The 23670-nt window shown below is 44.3% G+C and overlaps 3 protein-coding genes across 16 annotated transcripts; all 3 read right to left on the reverse strand.

The window, feature by feature from the left end:
• Positions 1-779: 779 nt before the first annotated feature.
• LOC100829980 (probable transcription factor At1g61730) lies at positions 780-16913 on the reverse strand. Of its 14 annotated transcripts, XM_024456188.1 has the most exons (17): positions 16629-16913; positions 16224-16533; positions 14643-14970; positions 13803-14571; positions 12886-13699; positions 9865-12779; positions 9644-9782; positions 8835-8892; positions 8640-8699; positions 7803-8564; positions 7648-7681; positions 7404-7531; positions 5959-6082; positions 5577-5645; positions 5418-5503; positions 4959-5151; positions 4101-4461 (listed from the first exon to the last, which is right to left on the reverse strand). In XM_024456188.1, the coding sequence occupies exon 6, from the start codon at positions 11389-11391 to the stop codon at positions 10441-10443; it is 951 nt and encodes a 316-aa protein (XP_024311956.1). In that variant the 5' UTR covers positions 11392-12779; positions 12886-13699; positions 13803-14571; positions 14643-14970; positions 16224-16533; positions 16629-16913; the 3' UTR covers positions 4101-4461; positions 4959-5151; positions 5418-5503; positions 5577-5645; positions 5959-6082; positions 7404-7531; positions 7648-7681; positions 7803-8564; positions 8640-8699; positions 8835-8892; positions 9644-9782; positions 9865-10440. The 14 variants fall into 14 exon arrangements, with proteins under 14 accessions (XP_024311946.1, XP_024311944.1, XP_024311945.1 ...); XM_024456187.1 differs by having other exon boundaries at positions 13803-14970; XM_024456178.1 differs by lacking the exons at positions 12886-13699; positions 13803-14571; positions 14643-14970; positions 16224-16533; positions 16629-16913 and having other exon boundaries at positions 780-4461; positions 7803-7862; positions 8485-8564; positions 9865-10435.
• LOC106865446 lies at positions 12248-13919 on the reverse strand. Its single transcript, XM_024455686.1, has 4 exons — positions 13803-13919; positions 12907-13599; positions 12651-12779; positions 12248-12547 (listed from the first exon to the last, which is right to left on the reverse strand). Exons 1-4 carry the CDS (start codon positions 13917-13919, stop codon positions 12248-12250), a joined length of 1239 nt encoding a protein of 412 aa, XP_024311454.1.
• An 822-nt stretch (positions 16914-17735) lies between the features above and the next one.
• On the reverse strand, positions 17736-22363 carry LOC100835285 (histone-lysine N-methyltransferase SUVR4). Its single transcript, XM_003579646.4, has 8 exons — positions 22015-22363; positions 21412-21868; positions 19045-20063; positions 18696-18946; positions 18486-18552; positions 18335-18385; positions 18143-18239; positions 17736-18053 (listed from the first exon to the last, which is right to left on the reverse strand). The coding sequence occupies exons 1-8, from the start codon at positions 22207-22209 to the stop codon at positions 18046-18048; spliced, it is 2145 nt and encodes a 714-aa protein (XP_003579694.1). The 5' UTR covers positions 22210-22363; the 3' UTR covers positions 17736-18045.
• Between the last annotated feature and the right edge of the window lie 1307 nt (positions 22364-23670).

Raw genomic sequence — 23670 nt, forward strand, 5'->3', positions numbered from 1 at the left:
TTTAAAAGCCTAACTAAATTTTGGAGACGGCTTCTAGTGGAAACTAGGGGGGAGGGCAACTTCACAGAGAAGCCCCCAAAAGAACCTGCCCTTTGTCACCCAAGGACTAGTTACCCGTATTCATACGCTGTCTCCTGGTACCTAACGCAGAAGACATTAGTTCGTCACAAACCTTAACTGGTGATTATATTATCTGCTGTTCGCGTTGACGTGGCATGCATTTTACATCATGGCGTCCACTTAATTACCAGCAGATGGTCTGCGGCTGCTGATTAATGATGCCTCTCAAACACAAGAAAAACGATATCTTTACAATTATAAAGATCTGAGTTGGTGGTCGCGAGTTCACTCCAACAAGACTACCATTTAAAAGCTACGAAATCATTTAATTGCCACTCATTTCATATGTATCATGATCTTTTGACTATGCTTGATTGGTTTTCATGACTTTCAAGAGTAATTGCATTTTTCAAAAATAAAATTTTGACATAATTCTTATTTATCATAAATTTAAACAACTCATGCATAACACAAATTTTTAATTTTGTAGCAGAGCACGGATATTTAACTAGCTTTACTAATGTTGTGGGCAATCAGGACAAGAGGTCCGAGGAGGTCCGGGGTTGGCATTTCCCATAGCAAGATGCTTAGGACTCTAGTCTCCATTTATTATATATCCAAGACATCAATATAGTCCCACGGCTTGATTAGAACCCTTTTGCAAATACTTGCTGAAAACGATCCTTTTGAGTAAATAGCCTAGGCGGTTGCAGACTACAAAACGAGAACATGGCTCAATAGGTTCTTAACTGGAGCCATTTAAATATATATTTTCTTTGAGAAAGAGCTTCCATTAGATCATAGGTAGTTACAGGGTATATCAGCCGTGCCCTGAGTTTGCCATGGCATCCCCCCGAGCATGGAACCTGACGACTTGCTCGACCTGGCAAACTGCGCCAGATTATGCGCGTCCGAGATGGCCGTCCGGCTAGCCCAGGAGCAGCGAAAGTCAACAAGGTTACGAAGCAAATCTCTGATATCGGAGATAACAAAGCAGATGGCCGATCGGTCCCGAGATCAGGTCGATGCAGTCAGATTCCAGGTGGAGCTTCATGCCAGCGTCTTCACAGAGGGCCTCAATGCCGCATCGCGCAGCGATGGCTTCAGCTTCGACGACAGACACACACTGGCCAGAAATTCCCCAGGCAGAAGCGATAATCGTCCCGGTGCTAGAACGCAGAATGGAGCCCCACCACGACTCCCCAGTTTGTGGGATAAAGCTAGCATCACAGTTCAGTTTCAGCCAGTCAGCCGCCGCCGGCGTCCACCCGGCTCGGGGCTCCGAGCTCATGTGCATGCCATTCTGCCGGTTGTCGTGAACTGCACGCTGCAGGCAGCTCCAGATACCAGATTCTGGACCTTTCATATTCTCCAAAGCCAACGAATAGCTTCTTATGCATTGGGCAGATTCCTCAATCGTAGCCATACTGGTGCCGAAGATCGAGTCGTTTCTCAGATGCCACACCCTCCACCAGAGAAGGAGCAAGCGCTGGTGAGTAAGGGCATCAACAGAATCAAGCATGACCAGAACCCAGTCATCCCCCTCTTGGCGAAGAGCACCTTCCTCGGGGAGCTTCCAATCGCTTCTCATACGAAGCCGTAGTGCTCTGGCTTTCGTGCAGTTCATAACAGCATGAAAGTTTGTTTCTTCCTCTCTCCCGCATATAGAGCAGGTCGGTCTGCCTTTCCCAATTCGCCAAGACCGGAGCACTTGAACAGCAAGGGAATTAGTGGCAAGCTTCCAGCCGAACACACGAACTTTGGGTGGAACATTTGCTTTCCAGATCACATCATTTAGTTTTCGATCACCCTGGGGGCTGCCGCTAGACTCGCCCGTGGTGCTTGGCATGGTCATGTCAAGGGCCAACCGGTACGCAGATCTGACGGTGAAGTTGCCGCTCTTTTCCCCCTGCCATGCAATCACATCTTCTCCGTCTGAAGCTGGAAGTTTCAGGTTGAGGATGGTTTCAGCGTCGTGAGGGTAGAAAATATGGTTAATAAGCTGGGCATTCCATTCGCGCTGGCCCGGCATAAGGAGATCAGAAACACGGCGAATCCTGGTAGGCGCAGCTTTGCCCGACACGCGAAGATTCCCACGAGGCAGCCAATTGTGTCTCCAAATGTCCACTGACTTCCCATTTCCGAGCCGCCATATGTACCCACTCTTTAGCAGCTCCAGACCGTGCTTGATCCCTTGCCAAACCGGAGACGACGATCTGATAAACGCCGTATCCAGCAGATTGCCATTGGGGTAGTACTTCGCCTTGATGAAGCGGGCACAAAGACTGTCTGGTTTCTCCACGAGTCTCAAGGCCTGTTTTGCTAGAAGAGCCTGATTGAAAATTGCCATGTCCTTGAATCCCATGCCGCCTTTTGATTTCGGTCTGATTAGCTTGTCCCAGGCAAGCCAGTGCACCTTCCTCCTATTATGTTGTCGCCCCACCAAAAATTATGTGTAATATGCTCCAAATCCTCACACAGACCTTTGGTGAATTTGAAAACACTCATAGTAAACGTTGGCAGAGATTGGATGACCGATTTAATTAGGATCTCCTTTCCACCGGCCGAGAGATATTTCTCGGACCAGTCGTCGAGTCTCTTCCCTGCCTTCTCCTTGATAGTCTGGAAGCGGCCATTTTTCATTGCACCGTCCGAGACAGGGAGGCCCAAATATTTCTCATCAAAGGTAGTGTTAGTCACACCCAGAATGGCAGCCACAGCGTCACCATCAGCTTGGGGCACTTGCTTGCCAATCAAAATAGAGCATTTGCCCGGGCTAAGTAATTGGCCAGTGCAGTTCTCATACGATGCCAGAATATCTCTGATCACAAGGGCCTGCTGTGTATTACATTGGAAAAATAAAAGGCTATCATCAGCAAAGAGGAGGTGAGAGATACCAGGGCTCCGTCGGGTGATCCTGAAGTCTCGCAGGGAAGCATCCTCAATGCGCCTTGTGATCAGTGAAGAGAGACCATCCGCGACGAAAAGGAACAGGGAGGGAGAGAGCAGATCTCCCTGCCTAAGCCCTCTGGTCAGAACAAAAGGATCCAGGAGATGGCCATTAACTTTAACCGAGTACCTGACCGAGGAGACGCAAGTCATAATCCAAGAAATCCATCTCTCCTGAAAACCGAATTTCCATAAAGCCGCTTCCAAAAAACCCCAATCGACACGTTCATAAGCCTCTGCCAGATCAAGTTTGTAAGCACAGAAGTCCCCATTCGCCGTACTGTGTTGGATTGCGTGGAAGCACTCAAAGGCGATGATGGCATTGTCCGTGATCATCCTGCCGGGGATGAAGACACTTTGGGCCCCGGCAATCAACTCATTCAGAATAGGCTGCAAGCGATTAACAAGACATTTGGCCACCACCTTGTAGATCACATTGCAAACGCTGATAGGCCGGAAATCCCTGAGACGAGTGGGGTTTTTAATTTTCAGAATCAGGACAATCACCATGTCATTCACGCCCATCGGCATGGATCCAGTCTAAAGAATTTCTTCACAGCAGCAAGGATACTATGCTTCACCGTCGCCCAACGTCACTGGAAGAAACGTGCCGGAAATCCGTCCGGGCCCGGCGCTTTAAGATGACCAATCTAGAACAGGGCATCACTAATTTCTTCATCGGTGAACATCTTGCACAGGTCATGGTTCATTTCGGCATCAACAGCTTCGATGCAATCAATGAGAGGAGCAGGCTGAACAGAAGCATCCTTAGTGAATAGGGCCTGGAAGTAGTCCGTGGCCATATTCTCAATTTCAGCCTGATTATCCGTAAGCGTGCCATCTTCCTTATGGAGTTTCACGATGCTATTCTTTTTCACCCTCCACGAGCCTTTCCTGTGGAAGAACGCCGTATTTCGGTCGCCAGCTTGAAACCAGTCAACTCTTGATCTCTGATGCCATTTCATCTCATCTTTCTCCAACAGTTCGTCAATCTCATTTAAATATTTTCTTGCTAGGCATGAATGCAAAAGATATGAACACAAAACATTGGGTATCTACTTTCGCCTACAAATGGTATGTTGCCAAGTATGTACTCAAGCACACAAGGATACTACATATTGATGTTACATTGAGAAATGACCTAGAGAAATCTACTTGGCCTCTAATGTACGGTGCAGCTGCTTCTCTATTAATTGTCTGCTCAATGTCATCAATTGAGAAATTTGATCGATATGGTTTGCTCACATGTTGACCAAGAATAGCTCCAAAAACTTCAATTTTGTACATTATGAAATCACAAAGAAACGCAAGAAACAAAAGTAATAAATAATAAATCAGCTGCATACAAGAATCAAAATTTGCGAGCTTCGCAAGTGTAGTAACCTCTGCGAAGAAACATCCTGATCATTTGATGTAGTCCCTACATCCACATCCATCAGGTCATTGCCAGAGCTGGGAGTACAGAAAGATAAACATGAGGATATGTTTAATACGAGCTAGAGATAATTAATTGTAATATTTTCAATTTGCAGCAATCAGTGGACTGTTTTAAAGAGCTGGCAGCCATGCACACCTAGCAAGTGTGTTAATCAGAGTAAGGTGTGACAGTTTGGTGTGTCAAGCTATGTACGTGTGCTTCGGTGCAAACTAAAGCTTTGAAAAGTGGAGTCACTATTTAAAGTTCTTGATGTATTGCATGTTCATAAACAATGTCCTAATGTGTCATTGGTTATGACCACTTGATATTGGCTTGCATATGTCAATGGAGAAGGACATTGTACAATTCTCTAACAACTCAAATCAACAGATCAAAGTTAAATTGAGATTCATTTTTGGTAAAGACCAACAGAGATAAGAATAGGACATAAATGCACATACTGGATACTGTAATTGATGAGATAGTTCTTTAAAAGAGAGGCTTGACACTATCCATGAAGCCGTGAACTCACTTTCATGCCCATCTGCAGTGCCACCAGTTGGACCTCAATGCCCATCTGCCGTGCCACCACTTGCATCTGCATCATGTTCAGCTTGTTATTTCTCCATCTCTCTCTGTTCACGGCCTTCCTTCTCAATCAATTCCTTATGGAATATTGCAAGATTCAGAACTTGCAATGCAGCCTCAACATCAGTTTTGAGAACCTGCAACGAGATATAGGCAATGCCATTAGCTTTTCTCAAGGAAAAATGTTCTGCATCTGCTGTCCTTCAAAACAATGAGTACAACTATTTTTTTTTTTAAAAAGAACAGTTAATAGTAGCATGATTTCTTGGTCGTGTTTCACAAAAAAACAGGGCATGCTTAAGTAACTGAAACTTCAACTCATCTAGATAGGTCTTGTTACAGGTAACTTGTTTTGATAATTGGATTAAACAAAAATTGTAATATGGAGAAAAGTACCTCATACCTCAGTTTCATCTTGGCATGGGCAGTAGATACACGAATTATTGTTTCCAATGTCCTCGCTGTAATTGGAAGTGTACCTCCACCAGACTAAAATATGAGGATGAGAAAATGACAAATATAAACACATACCATTAATAAGAAAGGAAGGAGTCATGCTCACCTTTGCATTTGCACCACCACCCCTGAGATCAACATACGAAGCTGCAATATGATCAGATGCCTGCAAGAGCTGTAGAGCACATGAGTTAAGATTGTATGTGGCTCTTGTACAATGGATAAAGCTGTTGACATAGCAACAAAATGCACAAGTGATATGAAGAGAGAGAGAGAGAGAGATGGTATGCCAGCTGAAGCATAATTGTGACCATAATTGGTACTGTATAGTGGCTAGTGGATAACCCATAGACTCGAAGAAGAATTTCTAATCCTAAATATTCCTAATTGCCGGCCGATTTTTGTACTTGCATATATAGACGTGGTCAAGGTCAGGGGCTGCCAGTCCCAAATAGCACTACTATCTCATATCAAAAATGGAAGGTTACCTCATCAGTGAGCTTAGGCTGAATAAGGTTCTTCTCATAATGAATATATTTCTTCAGAAATTTCACAGTCGGCGTATCCTACTAGGCCTTCTTGCCCCTCCTTCTATCCTGTCCATGGAGCATCCTATCATATTTAACAAATTTAGCTGCATTAGCATCACCATCTTCTTCTTCAGTGTTGAGGCACGCTTTCGCGAGCCGCCAGGCTCAGTTCTATTTAGAACGCAAGAATTATGTGGGACATTTAGTGCTAAGTGAGACCCAGTGAATTCTACAGATCGCACTTGAGCATCCCTGAATTCTGAAACCCAGGGTTGGTACAAAAGACAAGGTAACCAAGTGGCCATCTTTATTCTACTCTCTTTGCAGTTAACACTGCTCAAGAGTACTACCAAGGCTTTTTCTTTTTAAGGGAAAGAGTGCTACCAAGTCATCTCTAAACCAGTTCCACATTACTTCCTCTCTCTACCCTTTCAAGAACACAATATGAACCAGCAAAAATCTGAGTGAAATACAATTTGATTGCAGCCTTGAGCACTCGCTTAGCTTTTTTCATACATATGTAGCATCTCTTGCATAGACAATGTGTTCAAATCAATAATGTTACATCAGCCACAGTACTTCATCTCATAAACTTACTCATGCAATGGATTTTCGTTTCCCTTACACCTTTTCAAGAGGCTAATCCCACAGAAATATTCAACTTTGAGCCTAATATTGGTACAAATTCGATCTGATTTTTGGTCATTAGTATCAACACCTTATCACAAAGGCTTCATCTGATCCAATAACCAAGTTGTTTTCAAATGGACGAGGTTCATTTGCTGTTTAAGCTTTACTCATCTCATAGAGGTGCCATATTTCCCCGTACATATTTGCTCCTACCACTTAACAAAACAATAAAGTAAGTTTCATAAAACCAAAGCCGACGTTGGGAGGTCACGGGGTGCAGCAGCCATCAATGATGGGTATTCTACGGCAGATCTACAAGCAGAAGAATTACCAAAATAGGGTGGCTGGAGGCAAGAACATATCCAGCCAGAGTGGGAGATTTTGAAACCATATAGCTATATAAAATCTACAGTGTTCTTGAAATAAACAGACCGTCTATGTATTGTGTATGCCAAACTTGTGACATAAGAGTTTACTCCACTTCCAGGAGTATTTATTGCTATCCATATTAGCATTATTGCTATTCATATTGGATATATGGAAGGGAAAGTTAAATGCATAAAATAAAAAGTCATAAATCATAATTTGAGTAAAAGAGGCTACCAGGACAAAAAAAATCCATCTCTAAATTAATAATACGATAAGCATGTATAAATCTATACACCATTGGTTATTTTCCATGCACATTAATTCACACCGACAAGCTGCTGTTTGTGAACTGCACACAAAATTTAAGAGTAATAAGCTTAATAAGAAGAGGGAAAAGACCTCACCTCCAGCTCAAATAGGCAGCTCCGCCGGACTCTCCCCTTTCCAGTAAAATTTTCCTTGGGTATATAGAATATCTGGTGCTTGCATATTCTATATTTCAAGTTGGGAAGGTTACAACCTTCTTGGATAGCTTCAGGACAAGAAGAGAAATAAGCCAAATATTAGTACAACTATGGTGAGACATAAATCTAGTGTACATGACAAGCAAAAGCAGTACGTATTGCAATGAAAGTTTTGGGGATTAACCTTTGTGTCATTTGAACATATAACAAGCAACCCACTTCACATGTGATTGCAGCCATCAGATAAAACATATTTAGAATGGGGCAAAGATCCAATAATGATACGAAGCAGCAAGCAAACGTTACTGAAATTTCTGTAGTGGGGAAGGTTTGTCAAACCTAGAAGACTTGCACTTTCTATAGCAAAAGAGAAGCACTCTAGAAAATCAGCATCTTCTTCTACATCACTTGGTAAAAAAATGCATCAGTTAGCAATGAAGCAAATATAACATAATAATTTGAAGCGAACGGAAAAACATAAATAATTTCGATAAGTTAACCACCTTTAGAAAGTTTATTGGTGGCTGGCTACATTCAGCACCTAAATGAAACAACTTTATTGCATGGTTGTAACATTTGGAACACAGCTATGTACCCCCACGAGGTCAAACAGATCTCACCCATTTACATAGATTTCAGAACTGAGATTTTACTTGTCTATTACTTAATTCAAGCATCAGAAGAAACAAAAACAGTAAATTTTCCGCATGTTCCTTTCAATATCCTGAGCTGTATTTCTTTCTTGTCCTTTTGTTCAACAAGTATAGCCCTTTTTGGTTAGGGCTTGTTCCTTGAATTCACATTAGCAGCCACATACTTGCGTTGCTACTCAGCTTTCCTTAGTAAGGTGGGGACGAATAAAAGTTCCTTTGTTTTAAAGGAGTGGAAACTGAAATCATAAATGTAAAGTTGCCATGGTATAACAAGAAAACACGGTTAAATGGAAGGAAATGTTTAAGAAACTCAGGAATGAGATTGCAATTGACTAAAAGAGCACACAACCAAATTATGAAAAAGCAACCTGAAGGTGAAAACATCTGCATAGACAACCCATGTAGGTGAATCCACAATATATAACTCTTTGCTTTCTGATACAAGGGCCTGCACGAAAGCTTTGCATCAAAGTGCATGTAACGTACATGGATCTGCTAAAAATAACTTCAATCATGTACTCACCATGTTCTGAAGGGAGTGTAGACCAAGTATCGAACATAGCTCTTTTTTCTTGTGGTTAACCTTTCGGTAAATGAAACAGTAACTCGGATCAATCAGAACAAAAAAGTACGGGCCTAAAAAATGTATGGTGGCGAGGTTTCGGTATTAAGGAACAGAGGGAGTAGTACATTGGGGGAAAGGATAAGAACCAAGTACCTCGTCATACTTCTACATACGCCACATTAAATTCCTGAAGTATTTCTCTTTGTAATCCCTGTATGCAATGATATCATATAAAGGATTGAGGTCCCTAAAAGTAAATCAAATAATTTATTCAGGGCATATTCATATTCTAGCTAGCACTTAACACATAGAAACGGATCACAATCGTTTATTGGAACGGCATGCATTTTCTGGCACTTGCAAGACAACAATACTTTGTACAGGAGATGCAGATGCGTTGGCACCAAATATGTGAAGATCATATTCAGGTTCAGAGAAAGCAGCAAAGCCAAGAACCTTCATGGGCATAAAAGAGAACTTAAATAGCACCCACTTTGGTCATGAACCGACTGATGTTCTGGACTATCATTGAACTTAGATAGCACTCTCTTTATGTATGGTAAATTTTACCACTGATACATTTATATAGCATACTAAAAATGAATTATCATTGAAGAGTCTTGTGAGATACATATATGCCAAATCATTATGATGTACTCCGTATCTACAACATGCATAAACATACCAATTGCCAAAATTGGAAAGTTTGACTGCCTAATAAAAAAAAGTCATTAAGCATGTGAAAGACCTAAGTAAAACAACAATAGGATCTCAGGTTGATCCTGTTGTGGAAGTATGATGGAAAGATGCTCATGTTTACCAGAAGAGAAAAATTCTAGAAGAAACACCACGCTTTCTCTATTCAATTTCACCGTTGCAGCAGTTTCAGGTTAAAATATTCCAAAAGGTGAAAATGGTGAGAAAAGGAAGGAGGAAAAATGAAGTGCAAAGAAAATACACACCTCATGTCTGATACGGAGAAGTATGTGTGACATCAAAATGTAAAGTAAGAAAGATCTTCCATCAGCGTTGGTGTTTCTAAATCAAGTGAGAATCAAATCTCCTTTAGGTCCAAGAGCAACTCTTAACCTGAATTTAGAGCTGTAAATGATAGTTAGTACAAACACATACTGGTGCAGAATCAAACATTTGCAACACGAAGAAAGGATGGTTGAACACAAACCTGTGAGGCCAGATCTGAAGATCTTCAGAAAGCTTCAGCATGAGATCAGCAAGAGTTTAAATACCAGTATTTACTGGGAGAGGTGGAGGATAATCATCAATCAACCATAACCTCCGATCCATAATAAGTGTCGCTGATTTAGTACAAAGTTGTACTAAAGTTATACTAAATCATCGACACTTATTATGTATCGGAGGGAGTATACAGTTTATTCTTGTTCCTTTCAGTTTTCTGAATGTTGGACACTCTCTATTCTGAGCACTGGTTTCATTTAACGGGGCGTTGTCTGATCAAACGAAAATAGGATATACTCTTGCACCAGTTTTCTAAATGTTGGACCATCTCCCTAATCATACGAAAATACGAAATAAAGCCACAGTTTGCAGTTTCAGCATGCTATATCATCAGAGAAACAATCTAACACCACCAAAACATGGTACTTTGCAGTTCTAGCATACGCTCTCGTCACACACAAACATCCTTACACCACCAAACACGCCACAATTTGCAGTTCTAGCACAAAATATTGATTTCCAGCTATCCCCATCAAAAAGCTTGGTTACCAGCCTGCGCCCGTCAGTCGAGCAGCTCGATGAGTGTCTTTCTCACCTCCTTGGTGAGGTCGCCGCGGCGCATCTCCACCTTCATCTGCACCAGCCTCTGCCTCTTGATCTTGGCATCCATCACTCGTGCCTTGTCGTCGTCCATCTTCCCGAACTCCCTCTTGAACAGGCCAGGGTGTTCCGCCTCCAGCTCCTTCACCTCCTCTGCTAGGTATGGGTACAGCTCACACATCTCGGCGAAACTCCTAGGCTCGTCGCCGTTCGCCTTCGCCGCAGCAGTCTTGCCGCTGCCCCATATGATGTTGGAGAGGTCGTAGAGCCGGCGGTCGTGTTCCTTGGTCGGCACCTCACCCCTCTTGATGGCATTGTTGTACCGCTGCCTCAGAGTAGTTTGCTTGGAATGGAGCTCCTTGCTGCCGTAGGTGCGGTTGTCGAGCTTGCCGGCGAGGGCCTCCATGAGAGCGTCGGGGTGCGGCAGCACGCCATGCTCCTGGCGGTGAGCAACGAGGGCCTCGAGGATGCGGACCTCGTCGTCGGTGGACCAGATGCGGGGGATGCCGCCTGGCTTCTTGGCCTCGCCCGACGACGGGGGCGGCTTCAGCTTCTCCGCCTCCATCTTCGCAGCCTGCTCTGGCGGCGGCGCCTCCTCGTCAGACTCAGATGACTCACCCTCCTCGTCGGATTCCTCGCCTTGTTGCTGTGGGGCTGGAAGCGGATTCTTGGGGGCCGCACGAGCGGGCTCTCGCTCCTCTTCATCCTCGTCATCTTCCTCTTGGTCGTCATCGTCGGTGGTCTCGAACTCCTCGCCCTTGTGCGGCGGCGCCGGCGGGTTTGTGGTGGGAGGGGGAGGGGACGCGAGGGCGGTCTCTTCGTCCTCCGACTCGTCGGAGCGCGAGCGGGAGTCGGTCTCCTCGGAGGAGGCGACCGGCGGTGGCGGCGGCTGGGCCTGGCGCTTCGGGGCCATTGCCGGAGACCAGGGTTGGTTGAATGTTTGGAGGAGAGTTGTGCGGCGGCGTCGGCTCGAATGGGTTTCTGCCGCAGCGGAGTGGGGACTAATAAAAGCATCAGCTTTCTGGGCCTCGCATTCCTTCCTGACGCCTCAGCTCCCAAGGCCCATCTGGGCCGAGCCACAACTTTTCTTTTCTAGTTTGGGCTGAGAGAGTTCTGGCGGCCCGTATTTAATTATGGCTTGAAAAGACCCAGCCCAGTAACTTCCACAGGCGAAAACAGTCAGTTTCGTCTTGTCAGTTTCGTACTGCTCAGTTTAGCTGGAAGAGATTCATCTGATTCTAAAAAAAAAAAAAAGGATGAGCTTCTCCATGGACAGAGCCATGAGGTCCACCACCTCCTCTGCCATGGCCATCTCTGAATCCACCGCAACCCCACAGCTGCAGAAGAGACGCTTCAGACTCTTTAAATCCTCAGCCACGGCATTGTGGTCTTCTCGACTGAATGACCGCCCTCTGCCGCCAGCTAGGAGCACCATCAGGAAGGGCCTTCATTACCCCGCGCACCACCGGTCACCGGGGACGCTGGCAAGGAATGCTAGGTTCTGCTGGTGGTGGGCCGCACCCGCGTTGCCACCTGAACCCTCGCCGTGGTAACAGCAGCAGTGTCACCAATGCCGCTGCCACAGTTGAGGTTGAGCAGTCCCGGTTGCACCTTGTCAAGGGCGGCAATGGAGGGATGTAGCTCTCCTTGGTCCCTGTACCACACGTGGAAACAAGGAGCGACACGTACCGATGCACAAGCCGGTCGATGCTGTCGACGAGATGCTCGTTGTGGACCGTTGTTGTTGACGAATCTCCATCTCCGTGAGCTCATCCACCGTCGCCTTGGCTAATCTCATGAGATCCACAGCATATTGTGCGTAAGGCTCGCTGTTGGAACTGGGGTTCCAAGTCTCTGAATCTCTTGTTCTCCTGACACTCTGCCCCGATCTGTAGCCGCTCATCCATCCACCCATTGACGAGGCCAAGAATGATGGAGTCCACTTCGTAACTCGAGATGCCACTGTCGTACACATCATCATCATGTGCCATCTGTACCAGGTATTTGTCTAGTTCGGAGGCCGTCTGCAGGGCACGCATAGACTCGCTGCTGAGGCAGCTGCTGGCCATCTTGGACACATAGCGCTTGAGGTAAGTACCGAAGCAGGTGTGCAGAGTGATGGCAGCAATGGCGGTCGGGCAAGGGTGCCATTGCCTCAATATGGGGCCATACGTCTTTCTCCACCCTCGCCATTTCCTTGGTCTGCGCGGCCACATATATCAGGGTCTCGCTAGGGTCTTCCTCCACTTCCACCAACATGCTGCTGTTCCCCCCGGCCCTGGCAATGCCACTCTCGTCCACCTGCATTAAATTTAAATCATCCATTTTAAGTAATTACTTAATTCATTGCACAGTGAGTATGTACGTGATTAATTAATGGGAGAGAACTCATTGCAAAGTAACTCACCTTAGCGAAAGCATGCTATACCGAAGATTTGATATAACGTTCAATTAGATCAGCAGCAGTAGCAGAAAAAGATAATCCTGCAGTAGCTGGAATGTGTTGGTTCAACATCTGTGCCGCTGAGACAGCGAGTGCCACAACATTCTGCATTGCACTTCTATCAAACGCCTCATGGTAATCCAACAGCTTGTTTTCTGCCCATGAGTGGATGGAGGCTAGTGTTGCAGACAAGACTCTGGTATATCCTGGCTCCTGCTCGGCTTGCTTGGTGTCGTTGGAGACATGCTGGAGCATTGCCAAGGTAGCCGACAGCAGGTCTGGCTCTATCTGCCCAGTAGTGACATATCTCTCAAAGAGGACCCAGGTGAAGCAGACATTGTGGATCGTCTTGTTGAGGCCCAGAATGTCCCATGTCTTCTTTATCAACTCCAACAGCTCATCAACCTCATCCAACACAGCCATCTCGTCCCTAAGGCCAAAGACGGCACGAAGAAGGGACAAATCGAGGTGCACCTTGAGGGGGTAGCCATCAGCCCAGTGACAAACCTCAACGGAGCACCACGCCAGAGCCATCACGTCAGTGGAGAGCGCGCGCACATCGATCTGCGGCTCGGTTGATCTGATCATCTCGCGCAGAGAAGACGCCACGGGGCTCCGGTCAAGCGGCACAAATGGGTGTGAGATGAGGCCTGCCTCAAGGAGCTTGAGTTGGCGAAGCTGCCAAGAGTGGTACTCGCTTGTGTCAGTAAACTCGGAAGGCCTTGAGATGTCGGAGGAGCTCCATGGGAAGCACCAGTGATTCTGACTTCTTGGGCATCTTTGACCAACCAATTTGACATGCATGTAGGCACCCAAATGAATCAATGAACATACAAAAATTTATTTTCTGAATGACAATATGTATGGAGAACAGGAGATACCTGGGGACCGATGAGGAAGCGGGTGAGGGTCTTGCGGATGCGGCCGTCAGTCTGCTCGTTGACTCCCATCTGCCGCCGCATGATCTCCGCCGACGTCACCGGCCAGGCTCCCACCATGGGCCTTATCTTCTAGCGCGCAGGCCAAGGGACCGCTTCAGGCGGCTCATCACAGCCATGTTCTTTGCACCCGCCGACATCTTGCTTCCCTGACCCTCATGATGATCCCCAGCGACTGCGAGGCGCCCCCGGCAGAAGTGGAGCGGCAGGCGGCAAAGAAGATTTCATAGGCAGAGTTGCGAACCTCGTCACTGTTGAGGGAGTCGAGGCGACCAAAGGGCCATTGGAGATCAGGAGGAAATGGGTCTGGAATGGCACCAGCAACCACCGTCTACAGCAAGGAGAGACGGCGGCAGGCCATTGATAACCAACCAATTCAACACCGTCCGGCATGAGATGGAGGGTAGGAAGGCACACGCGCATGCATGAAAGATGCAATGCGCAGGCACCAACAACAGTACAACCACTACCAGCCATGGAAATATGCAATGCAAACCAGCTAGCCTTGATTGATTGCCTAAAACAAGCTAGGAACAAAATCGATCTGCTATATATAGCCTATAGATAGATAGCTTAGCTAGGAATTAACGATGGATAAAACTGTAGTATTTTGATTACATTTCAGAAAGAAGAATCCAGAAAATAGGCAAGTAACGTACGCCATTTCTCCAAGAATTGGCATACAGGCAGCAGCATTCGCATGTCAAAACACCTAATACAGCGGAAGCAAACTGAGTGGCCAGAACAAGCTAGTGATGCAATTAATTAATTGATGAAACTCACAAGATGTTACATGGCCACCAAAACTGAGGCAAAGGCATTAGCTGCATGCATGTGCTCATATATCAGCAGAAGAAATGAAACAGGCAGCAGCAAGCTAGCAACCATACATACATTTGTTCATGTTTCCTTCTATCTCCGCCCATCCAGCCCTCTTGAGTATTCAGCATAATACTGGCTTCTTGTTTCACTACGTCTCGTACATAGTAAACAAGCAGAAAGCAGGAAATGACCCATCTTCTACCACAGCACCTATGTATCAGTTGCTGTCCTCTGTCCACACAGCCAAGTGCAAAGTTGGGCACACAAGGAAATGGCGTCCTCCCGGTTGCTGTCAAAACAACACAGTCCCCGTCACTATGATGCAAGTACAGACTTATATATCTGCCTATGTGATACTACATACACTCAGTCACAAAACATACAATATACATACGATGCATGATCCACTTATCACTTCACCAGGCTGCCAGTGGGCAGCACAGCATATGTATATAAATTCGTGTATATCACATTTGACATTATACTATAGAGTAAGGTGCATAATTTTCGAGTGTGAATTTCGGAATGGCAACCGATCACACCTTATGGACTGAAGATAACCAAACATTCAAAGATTTTATAGAATTGGTACACACACAGGATGCCATACTGCCAGTGTACATGGGTGTGATGAAAACATCAATATGCATGATGGCAAAGCATACTTGCATTCTGTACCTCTAAATCAACCAAGCATATGAACATGTGAAATAGTTGGGAAAAGTGAGGAGTTGGGGGTGTTTAGCTTGCAAAGAGAAGATGGATATGGGAACTTATTATCAGAGTCATTTGAGTCGGTTGATCCCTTCCGCTTGGTCACCAATGATGCAATATATATTCGACGCATGATCCAAACTTATCACTTCACCAGGCCGCCAGGGGGCAGTGCAGCATATGTATATAAATCCGTGTATATCACATTTAATTTTGACATTTATACTAGAGTAGGGTGCATAATTTTCGAGTGTGAGTTCCAGGATGACAGCCGATTGCACTTCATGAGCTGATGATTTGTGGACAACAGCAAACAAGGATTTAACACTAGATGCAAGCTAGGTAATTTTCTGGACTGAAGAGAAAACACACTCAATGATGTTATAGAACTGGTACACACACAGGGTTCCAGACTGTCAGTGCACATGGGTGTGATGAACTGATGACAACATCAGCATGCATGATGGCAAAACATAATTGTATACTGTACCCTAGACCAACCAAGTAAATAAACATGGGAAATAGTTGGTAAGGGAAAAGTGAGGAGTTGGGGGTGTTTAGCTTTACTGGACCAATGGAGTGTGAGATCAAACTTGGTAGACGTCAGTGGCTCATCAAACTTGAGGCTTGTAATCTTAAAACTACAAGTTGGGGCAAGAGAGGAGAACTAGCTAGGCATGTTAATCAAGGGAGCACTACTACTAACTGATTGGTATTCTTCAAGTAATTGATTTAGGTTGATTTAATTACATGAGGTTTGGAAAACTGAGTGTAATTAGGAAGATTACAACACGAGCAGAGGGTGAATCAGAACCAAATCAGTAGTACCTTGGCTGGAACTCGAGGACCTGGGTGAGGCTGCAGTCGTTGAAGCGCACTTTCCTCTTGGCGGAAGCTGCCTTCTTCTTCTCCTTGACCAACAACTTGTCCCCTTCTCCTCCTTCTCCCCCTTCGCCCATCAAATCCAAATCCAAATCTTGTTCCTCGCTGCAAGAGCGGAGAGACGATGCCTTCTTGTTGGTATCTTCCCCATTACACATGCTGTGATGATGATTCTTCTTGGCCTCCGCGGAATCAGACTCCATGCATCCCCCCCCCACCCCCCCCTAGCTTCTCCCCCCAAATCAAGAATTACTTACTGAAGACCAAGCCATCCATCATCAGCAAGAAGAAAATCCCAACCCCCGACGAACAAGAAGAAAAAAGATTCCGGATTGGAGGAGGTAGTCGTACCTTGTTGCGGTCGGGCCATGAAGATCAATCAATCCAGACTGACTGACTGGCTCTGAGGCTCTGATTAAAAAAGAAGACGCAAATTGGTTGCTTAGAGCGGAAGGAAGCGAGGGGGAGGAGACGCGCAGAAGCAAGGCGCTCGAGGAATCCACGCGGAGGAAGAAGAGATGGAAGATGCGTGCTGTTCTGTGCTGGAGGAGGAATCAATCAGCCGAGCCGACGAGTGGAGAAAGAAAGAGACAGAGAGAGGGGAAGGGAAGATTAGGAAGGGGATTTTGTTGGTCAAAAACAAAAGGATTGTATTTACTTCTTCTTTTTTACTAAACCACAATATAAATAGATTTTGTACCGTGTGTTTCCCTTTCCTACCAGGTTTGTTTGGCAGGACTTTCCATTTTGCACCATATAATCCGGTGGCGAGGGACACATACAAATCTCTTGGATCAAATTCCAGATTTTAGGATGGTACTCTCTTCGCCACATTTTAAGTATCCAGATACATGTAATATTGCATCATTTAATATGGATCGGAGGAAGTAGTTCTTGAGAGAGACATCAGCCGTGGCTTCGTTCTGTCGACGCATGGTGGTTTATATAGGTGTTTTAAGGTGTAATTGTGTTCCTAGGAAAATTATTTTAATCCATCAAAGAAACAACATTTTTTGGATTTTTTAGTTGACCATAACCTTGGGCTACGATAGGTCGGACCCACCTGTCACTCCCGACGTGGCAAACTAACTCAGAAACGTGAAAATTTCCGGCTGCAAACCGCAATGAATTGACTTAAATTATCAATTGAGGTGTCAATTTTAGGAAACCACGATACAAAAATTCCACTGTTTTGTTCTCGTACTCCCTCCGTCCCATATTAAATGACGAAATATTACATGTATCCAGACGTTTTTTGAGCAGATACATTCATGTTTCGACAAATTTGGGTCACTTAATATGGATCAGAAGAGTAGAAAATATGTTTTTTCACATTTTAACTAATCTAATTTTGCTCAATCGAAAAGATTATTCGAAATTTTCACTGATGCGTCCTACCATTTGGGTTCTATGTTTTACAGTTAGGCCAAAAGTCTTGGTTATGCGAAGGAAAAAGTCTAAAAGTTGTGGGTTTCGAGACCCAAATCTGCTTCCATTCACCGATTGGAATTCACTACCATATATACGCAGTACATGACTCGACACGAAGGGGCTAGCAGTACATTCAGGCAACAATCCGTCTCTAATTAAGTGCTTATATAGGTTCAGACACTCCAAAACACTTAACACAAAACACATCCTTCTCCTTCTCTTCCAAAACCCAAAACACATCCTTCTCCTTCTCTTCCACTGCCTCTGATTATCTCTAAACCCTTAACACATCCTTCTTAATAACAGCTCCTCGCCTCAATCACGCAGCATGTTCGCTTCACATCCCTGCAAAATCCAAACTCAGCTAACCAAATCAAAAGCAAATGGTTCCTCCTCCCAGCATTGGCGACAGATAGAGAAACAAACAAGCATACTCTGATCGTCAAGCCTCCACTTCCTTCCGCGGCAGTATCTGCTTCCACACACGCACTGGAATGACGCCTTGGCATGATCAAAATCGATACCATAGTCCTGAAAACCCAGCAAATCACATCTTGTACATGTATGTCGACAAATCAGCTGGCGTAATATTAACAAGACAGACTACACAAAGGCAGCAAGCATACCCATGTCAGTTCCTCAAAAGCCTCCACCTTCTTGCTTGTAAAGAACGCAACCTGATTTTAAAAATGAGCATCAGCACTATTTGTGTAGTATTTTTCAGTCTGACACAGAAAGGATATTATCAGTAAATAAAAGTCGTTGAAAGTAGCTTACATGATAGTAGTGATGATCAGGGGTCTCCACTTCAACAGGAATCACAACTAGATTTGCATCACAGCATCTACATGACAGGGAGTATCACAACCAGAAAAACAAAAAGAGCGGACGAGTTAAGACTCATCTTTGCTGCTGTCATTAAAACTCATCTTTGCTGCTGCCATTAAATAAAAGTCATACAAATGACTGCCAAGAGCTAGAACAGACCTGTGGTTGATAAACCTGCCAACATTTCCATAAAACGTTGCATCCAGGCATAAAGCCTTTTCATCCTTCAGCAACCCTTCAGATGAACACCAACCAGCATCCAAAACTATTGGATGCATGTTTTGAGCGGCCCTTTCATGTAGTTCTGTATTTGTTAGTATCTCCCCAGCATATTCACACACAAAAGCTCCTCTTGGCAGTTCGTCGAGTGTGCGGAGCCCCCAACCAGTCCCATTTTCTGTGAAGAACACCTACATAGTGCAAGTAACACTAGTTCAGAACCATCCAGCATCACTGGATAAAATAAAGGAAACATTCATCCATGTTCACAGAAAACATTAAATATTACCTGCAGATTACATGATATGCCACGTTGAACCACACGGTTACCACATTGCATGCTACAACCACATTTGCTCCAGCATTCCTTGATGAATTTCCTAACAAGGTGGCCCCTGCAAGGCTCTGGTGAAGCTTTATTTCTAGAACTCTCGAGGGGGCAAGTTTTACAAAACACCATGTGATGTTTTTCTGGGAATCGGCTCACAGAGACACAATCGTCCATGAATGCTGGCCTAACCAAACCTTCTGGTGTATATACATATTCACCACCCGTTTTTCTTGCACAAGCACATGGTACAGGTGCGGACAAGCAGTTGCCAAAGCAATCAGCGCAACAGTCTTCATCACCAATTTTTGAAAGAGATGCGCTAACACGAGCATTTCGGAATACAGTGTTTCTTGGCATGTAATAAAAGGAAGGTGGACATTTCTCCTCGCCAAATTCATTTACAATTGATATCCTTACTCTTTCTTCTCCCTTGGATATATCGGTCACATCATGTATGGTCCTTAGAGTGGAAAGTGCCAAATGTCGTTCTTGAGCCAGAGTTGAATTCACTGGACCATTACCTGAGTCTTTAGAAACAAATAATTCTTCCGCAGCTTTCTGTTTCTGATTTACACCATTCTCTGACCTGCTGCCATTACCAATACTATCTGATTGCATATTATGTTCTACGGTATCTTCCGTCCCCAATTGTACAACACACTGGCATATCTCCTTCATGAGGCTGCCAATGGATAAATCAGGAGGGAGAACCTTGTGTGAGAGGAGACATTTGTTCTCAACCATCTTGAAAACTGCTTCTAAAGCAGGCATGCAGAATTTGGATGGGTCTAAACTGCATTTGAGTGACATCTTGACCTCACCCATAGCGGATGATGCTACATCAATGTCCAAACAAGTTGCTGCCTGCATATTTCTAACTCTAGATCCTGTTTCATTGTTCATTATGTTGCTTGTTGGCGCTACAGATGAAGACATTTCCCTATTTCTGCAATGCTGAGTTGTCCTGTTTTCAGCACCTATATGAAGTTAAAAGTTCAAAGGAGTCCAATCAGAATATGAATATTGCTCAGAGAAAATAACAGCAAGATGTCATAAGTATTGCTAATGTTGCAGCCTGTTATCTACTAACGTTTTTCTGTGAAGAGAAAAGACCAGATGAATAAAATAGGAAAACTGGACCGATTAAGATGCTATCGATTAAAGAATATTGTTAAGGTTGCAACCTATTACTTACATAATGTATTTTTTGGGGGCGGAAGACAAAAAGGCCAGATGAATAAAATACGAAAATGACCAATCAATTAAAAGGTTTATGTTCTAAATGGCACCATCCGTCCCAATTTCATGCATGTGGAAAGGCATATCACAAACTTAATTATGTTAGAACTTTGAAGAGAAGCAAAACATGTACCAGTAACCCAGGCTACATTTTAACAAATCTTCAACGATTGGACTGCAAAAGAACTAGTGACAAACTGAACAAAAATAACTGATTTTTTTAAAGCATGATAGCAGGCTGGGATGGTAGGAAGCGAAAATCCTTTCTTTTACAACATAAGCACTAGCTCCCCAACCTGCTTAATTGGTTAAAACAATAAAATGATCTCCCGGACCATAGGTATTTGAATCGTACAAAATTGAAATGTCATGATCCAAACATGGAAGATGACAATCTGCTTAACATATTGTCTCTTGCACGAGACAAAAGGATGGATCAGGTGGAATTGAGGGCACCACATTTGTTTTGGGAGAGAGAAATTGCCACATAATCAGAACATCTAGAAATTCATGGATTAATCTAGAGGGGAAAGCAAAAGGAAAGCAGAAGATCTAGAGAAGGCTTTCACATATACTAAAGGTTTAATAAAAGAAAAACCAGAAACTTAGAGAAGGCGTTCACGTGTACTTGATTTTTAAAGAAGGCCATCACATATCGCGTATACTAGGGGGGGTGGGGGGGAAGAAATTTAGAAACATTCCGAATTAGCTTTCATGTAACTTATACTGTTTCCCTTTTCAGAACTAATTAAAGAAGTCCATGGCGTTCTAAATAAAAGAAAATGGACACGATGTTAAAGGCCATATTTACCAATAAAGCACCACGTTATTGTTATCTATTGTTTTTCAATTCAATATCTATATAACAATAAATCGTTTGGATCATATTCCCAGTTATCTCGAAAGTAAAGAAACTATGAACCTCAAACCAGAAATTCATAAGAAGGTTTGACATGAAAAGTAAGGCCTGTCAAGAAAGGGTCACACATACAACAAACTTCAACTAAATACATATAGAACATAACAAAACTAGTCAAGCAAATTACGCTGGTCAGTAAGCTAGTAGTTAAAATGGCTGATGAGAACCTGAAATACGTTTAGAATTTCGATCAGGTGGAGGCAATGCAAGAACCCTTGAGGAGCGTGCGCCGTGTGGAAGGTCAACAAGGCCAAGTTGCGCATTCTGACAGTTTGATGCATCCATGTCATCAGGTTCAGGCTTGGGCTCTCTCAAGAAGACATCATGCTGCAAATCTTCCTCCATCACCTGCCTACGCCTTCTGCCTAGCAGTCGTGGTGAGGCTCTACTTTGTAAAGGGGTAGCGCCTCGAGGTGAGATAACCATGGCTCCTCTCCGGGGTGGAGGCGAGGGAAAATCATCGGAGTTGCCGCGGCGGTTTGTGGCGAGATCAGTCATGAAGTCTGGACTGTCTGGTGTGTCCATCTCATCATCAGAGTCGCTACGGACGGTAGAATGGCGTTGGTGACGATCCTCGTCCTGCTCCAGCTCCTGATCCCCATCATCGACTGGGCCGCCGTTCATCTGAAAAGCCCCCTCCCCCAAAAAAAATCACTTCATCAGCAGGGAGAGAGACTGAGAGAGTATATATAAAAGAGGACCCTTTCTGGAGAAGATTTTGTTGCGGGTTTTTTGGGTAGGGATTGAGGGCAAATAAGAAACGGACGGACCTGGGCGTCGAGGACGGCCTCGGCGAGGGCGCGATAGTTGTCGTCCTCGATGAGCTCCCATTTCTTGTCGTAGAGATTATGGAGGCGCTTGAGGACGGGGTAGGCCAGCTTCTTGGAGAAGCCGAGGGAATTCATGGCGGCCAGGGCCCGCTGCGCCCTCGCCTTGTGGGACATGGAACCCCGAGAAGAATTCATCCTACTGGAGGTCCCTTCCTCCGCCGGCTCTGGCCAAGCTGTGATTTGGCGGCGATTCACTCGATCGCCATTGCTAGGGTTTCGAAGCTTTGGTGTTCCGGTGGGCTTCCGAGCTTAGCCGATTCGAGTTTGAGTCAGTGTGGAAGGCGAGAGGGCTCCCAATAAAAGCGTCTGTCTAGCTTCCCAATGCACGCTATTTTAACGAAATCTACCCTATACATTTACTGAATATTTATATACAATTTCACAACCCCTCAAAAAAAATACAATTTCACAAATGGTTTGTTTCCTGTAGTTGTTTTATCTAAATAAACTCATAATATCGTGTGTTTGGAAAGAGAATTAATAGTTATGCATGCTTATAATTAATATGGACCATTAACTGTTTCAGTAGTTGAAACGCCAACAAGATTATTTTCTTGCGATTGTTCTTTTAAGCCTTCTTTTAATGACGCGTTGAGGTAGTAATCTGGTTACCGATCTGAGAGATCGGCCCAATAAACCAAACGGAGGGAGTACAGGTGCTCATTCGGTTTGTACGATTTCTGGAACATTTTACAGGATTCTGGACCTTATTAATTTTTCTGTGGATTAAGAATGAGTATAAGTGCTCATTCGGTGTGTATTATTCGCTTAAAAGAATAGAGATGCTCGGTTCCTAATGAATATGTCCAAATTGATTGGTAGACCTCATGGAGAATTCATGTGGATTGTAGTGTGCATGACATTTCAATCATCTACTTTTCTTATGCCTATAATTTTATAATTGTGTAAAACGAACGAGTCTCAAGTCATACGGTACCTAAATTAAGATAAGATATCTCACTATTTCTTCATTTAATAGGGTCCTACATGAGCATTAAGAATGCCTTAGAGGTTTGTACTCCTTTGTCCCACCTTTGAGCTTGTACGTCCCTTTGGTCCTAGGCCTCTCCCAATGCAAATATCTTTGGCACGTTATCCTACGACTCCCCAATGCAAGATACCACTAATGCACGTGGAAATAGACGAAGACATTAATTACTCCAATCAAATTCAAGCATTCCTCCTAAATTGATTAATACAATAACTCGAATAATACACCTAGATCCCGTACCTTGGTGCTTGCTGGAGGAGACTTGCTCCTCAAGCTACTTACGTTGATACGATAACAAATTCAAGTATTCCTCCAAATTTAATTATTCACCGCTGTCTCTTTTCGTGTTTAATGTAAGTAGCTTGATGAAACTGACATGAGAACAAAGATGTACAGGATGGTATCACAAACCATTACAAAGGGGCAAACCGTGTCTCCCACCGGAAGAAAGATGAGCTGAACATCTTAGGCCCTGTTTGTTTGAACTTCTACTTCAGTTTTTGGTACTTCTAGCTCTCTAAAAAGCACTTCTCCCGTTTACACATGGAAGCACCTCCGGACGTGCTTCTCAGCTTCATGTGTAAACGACAGAAGTGTTTTTTAGA

The sequence above is a fragment of the Brachypodium distachyon genome, chromosome 5, assembly GCF_000005505.3.
Source record: "Brachypodium distachyon strain Bd21 chromosome 5, Brachypodium_distachyon_v3.0, whole genome shotgun sequence".
Classification (NCBI taxonomy): domain Eukaryota; kingdom Viridiplantae; phylum Streptophyta; class Magnoliopsida; order Poales; family Poaceae; genus Brachypodium; species Brachypodium distachyon.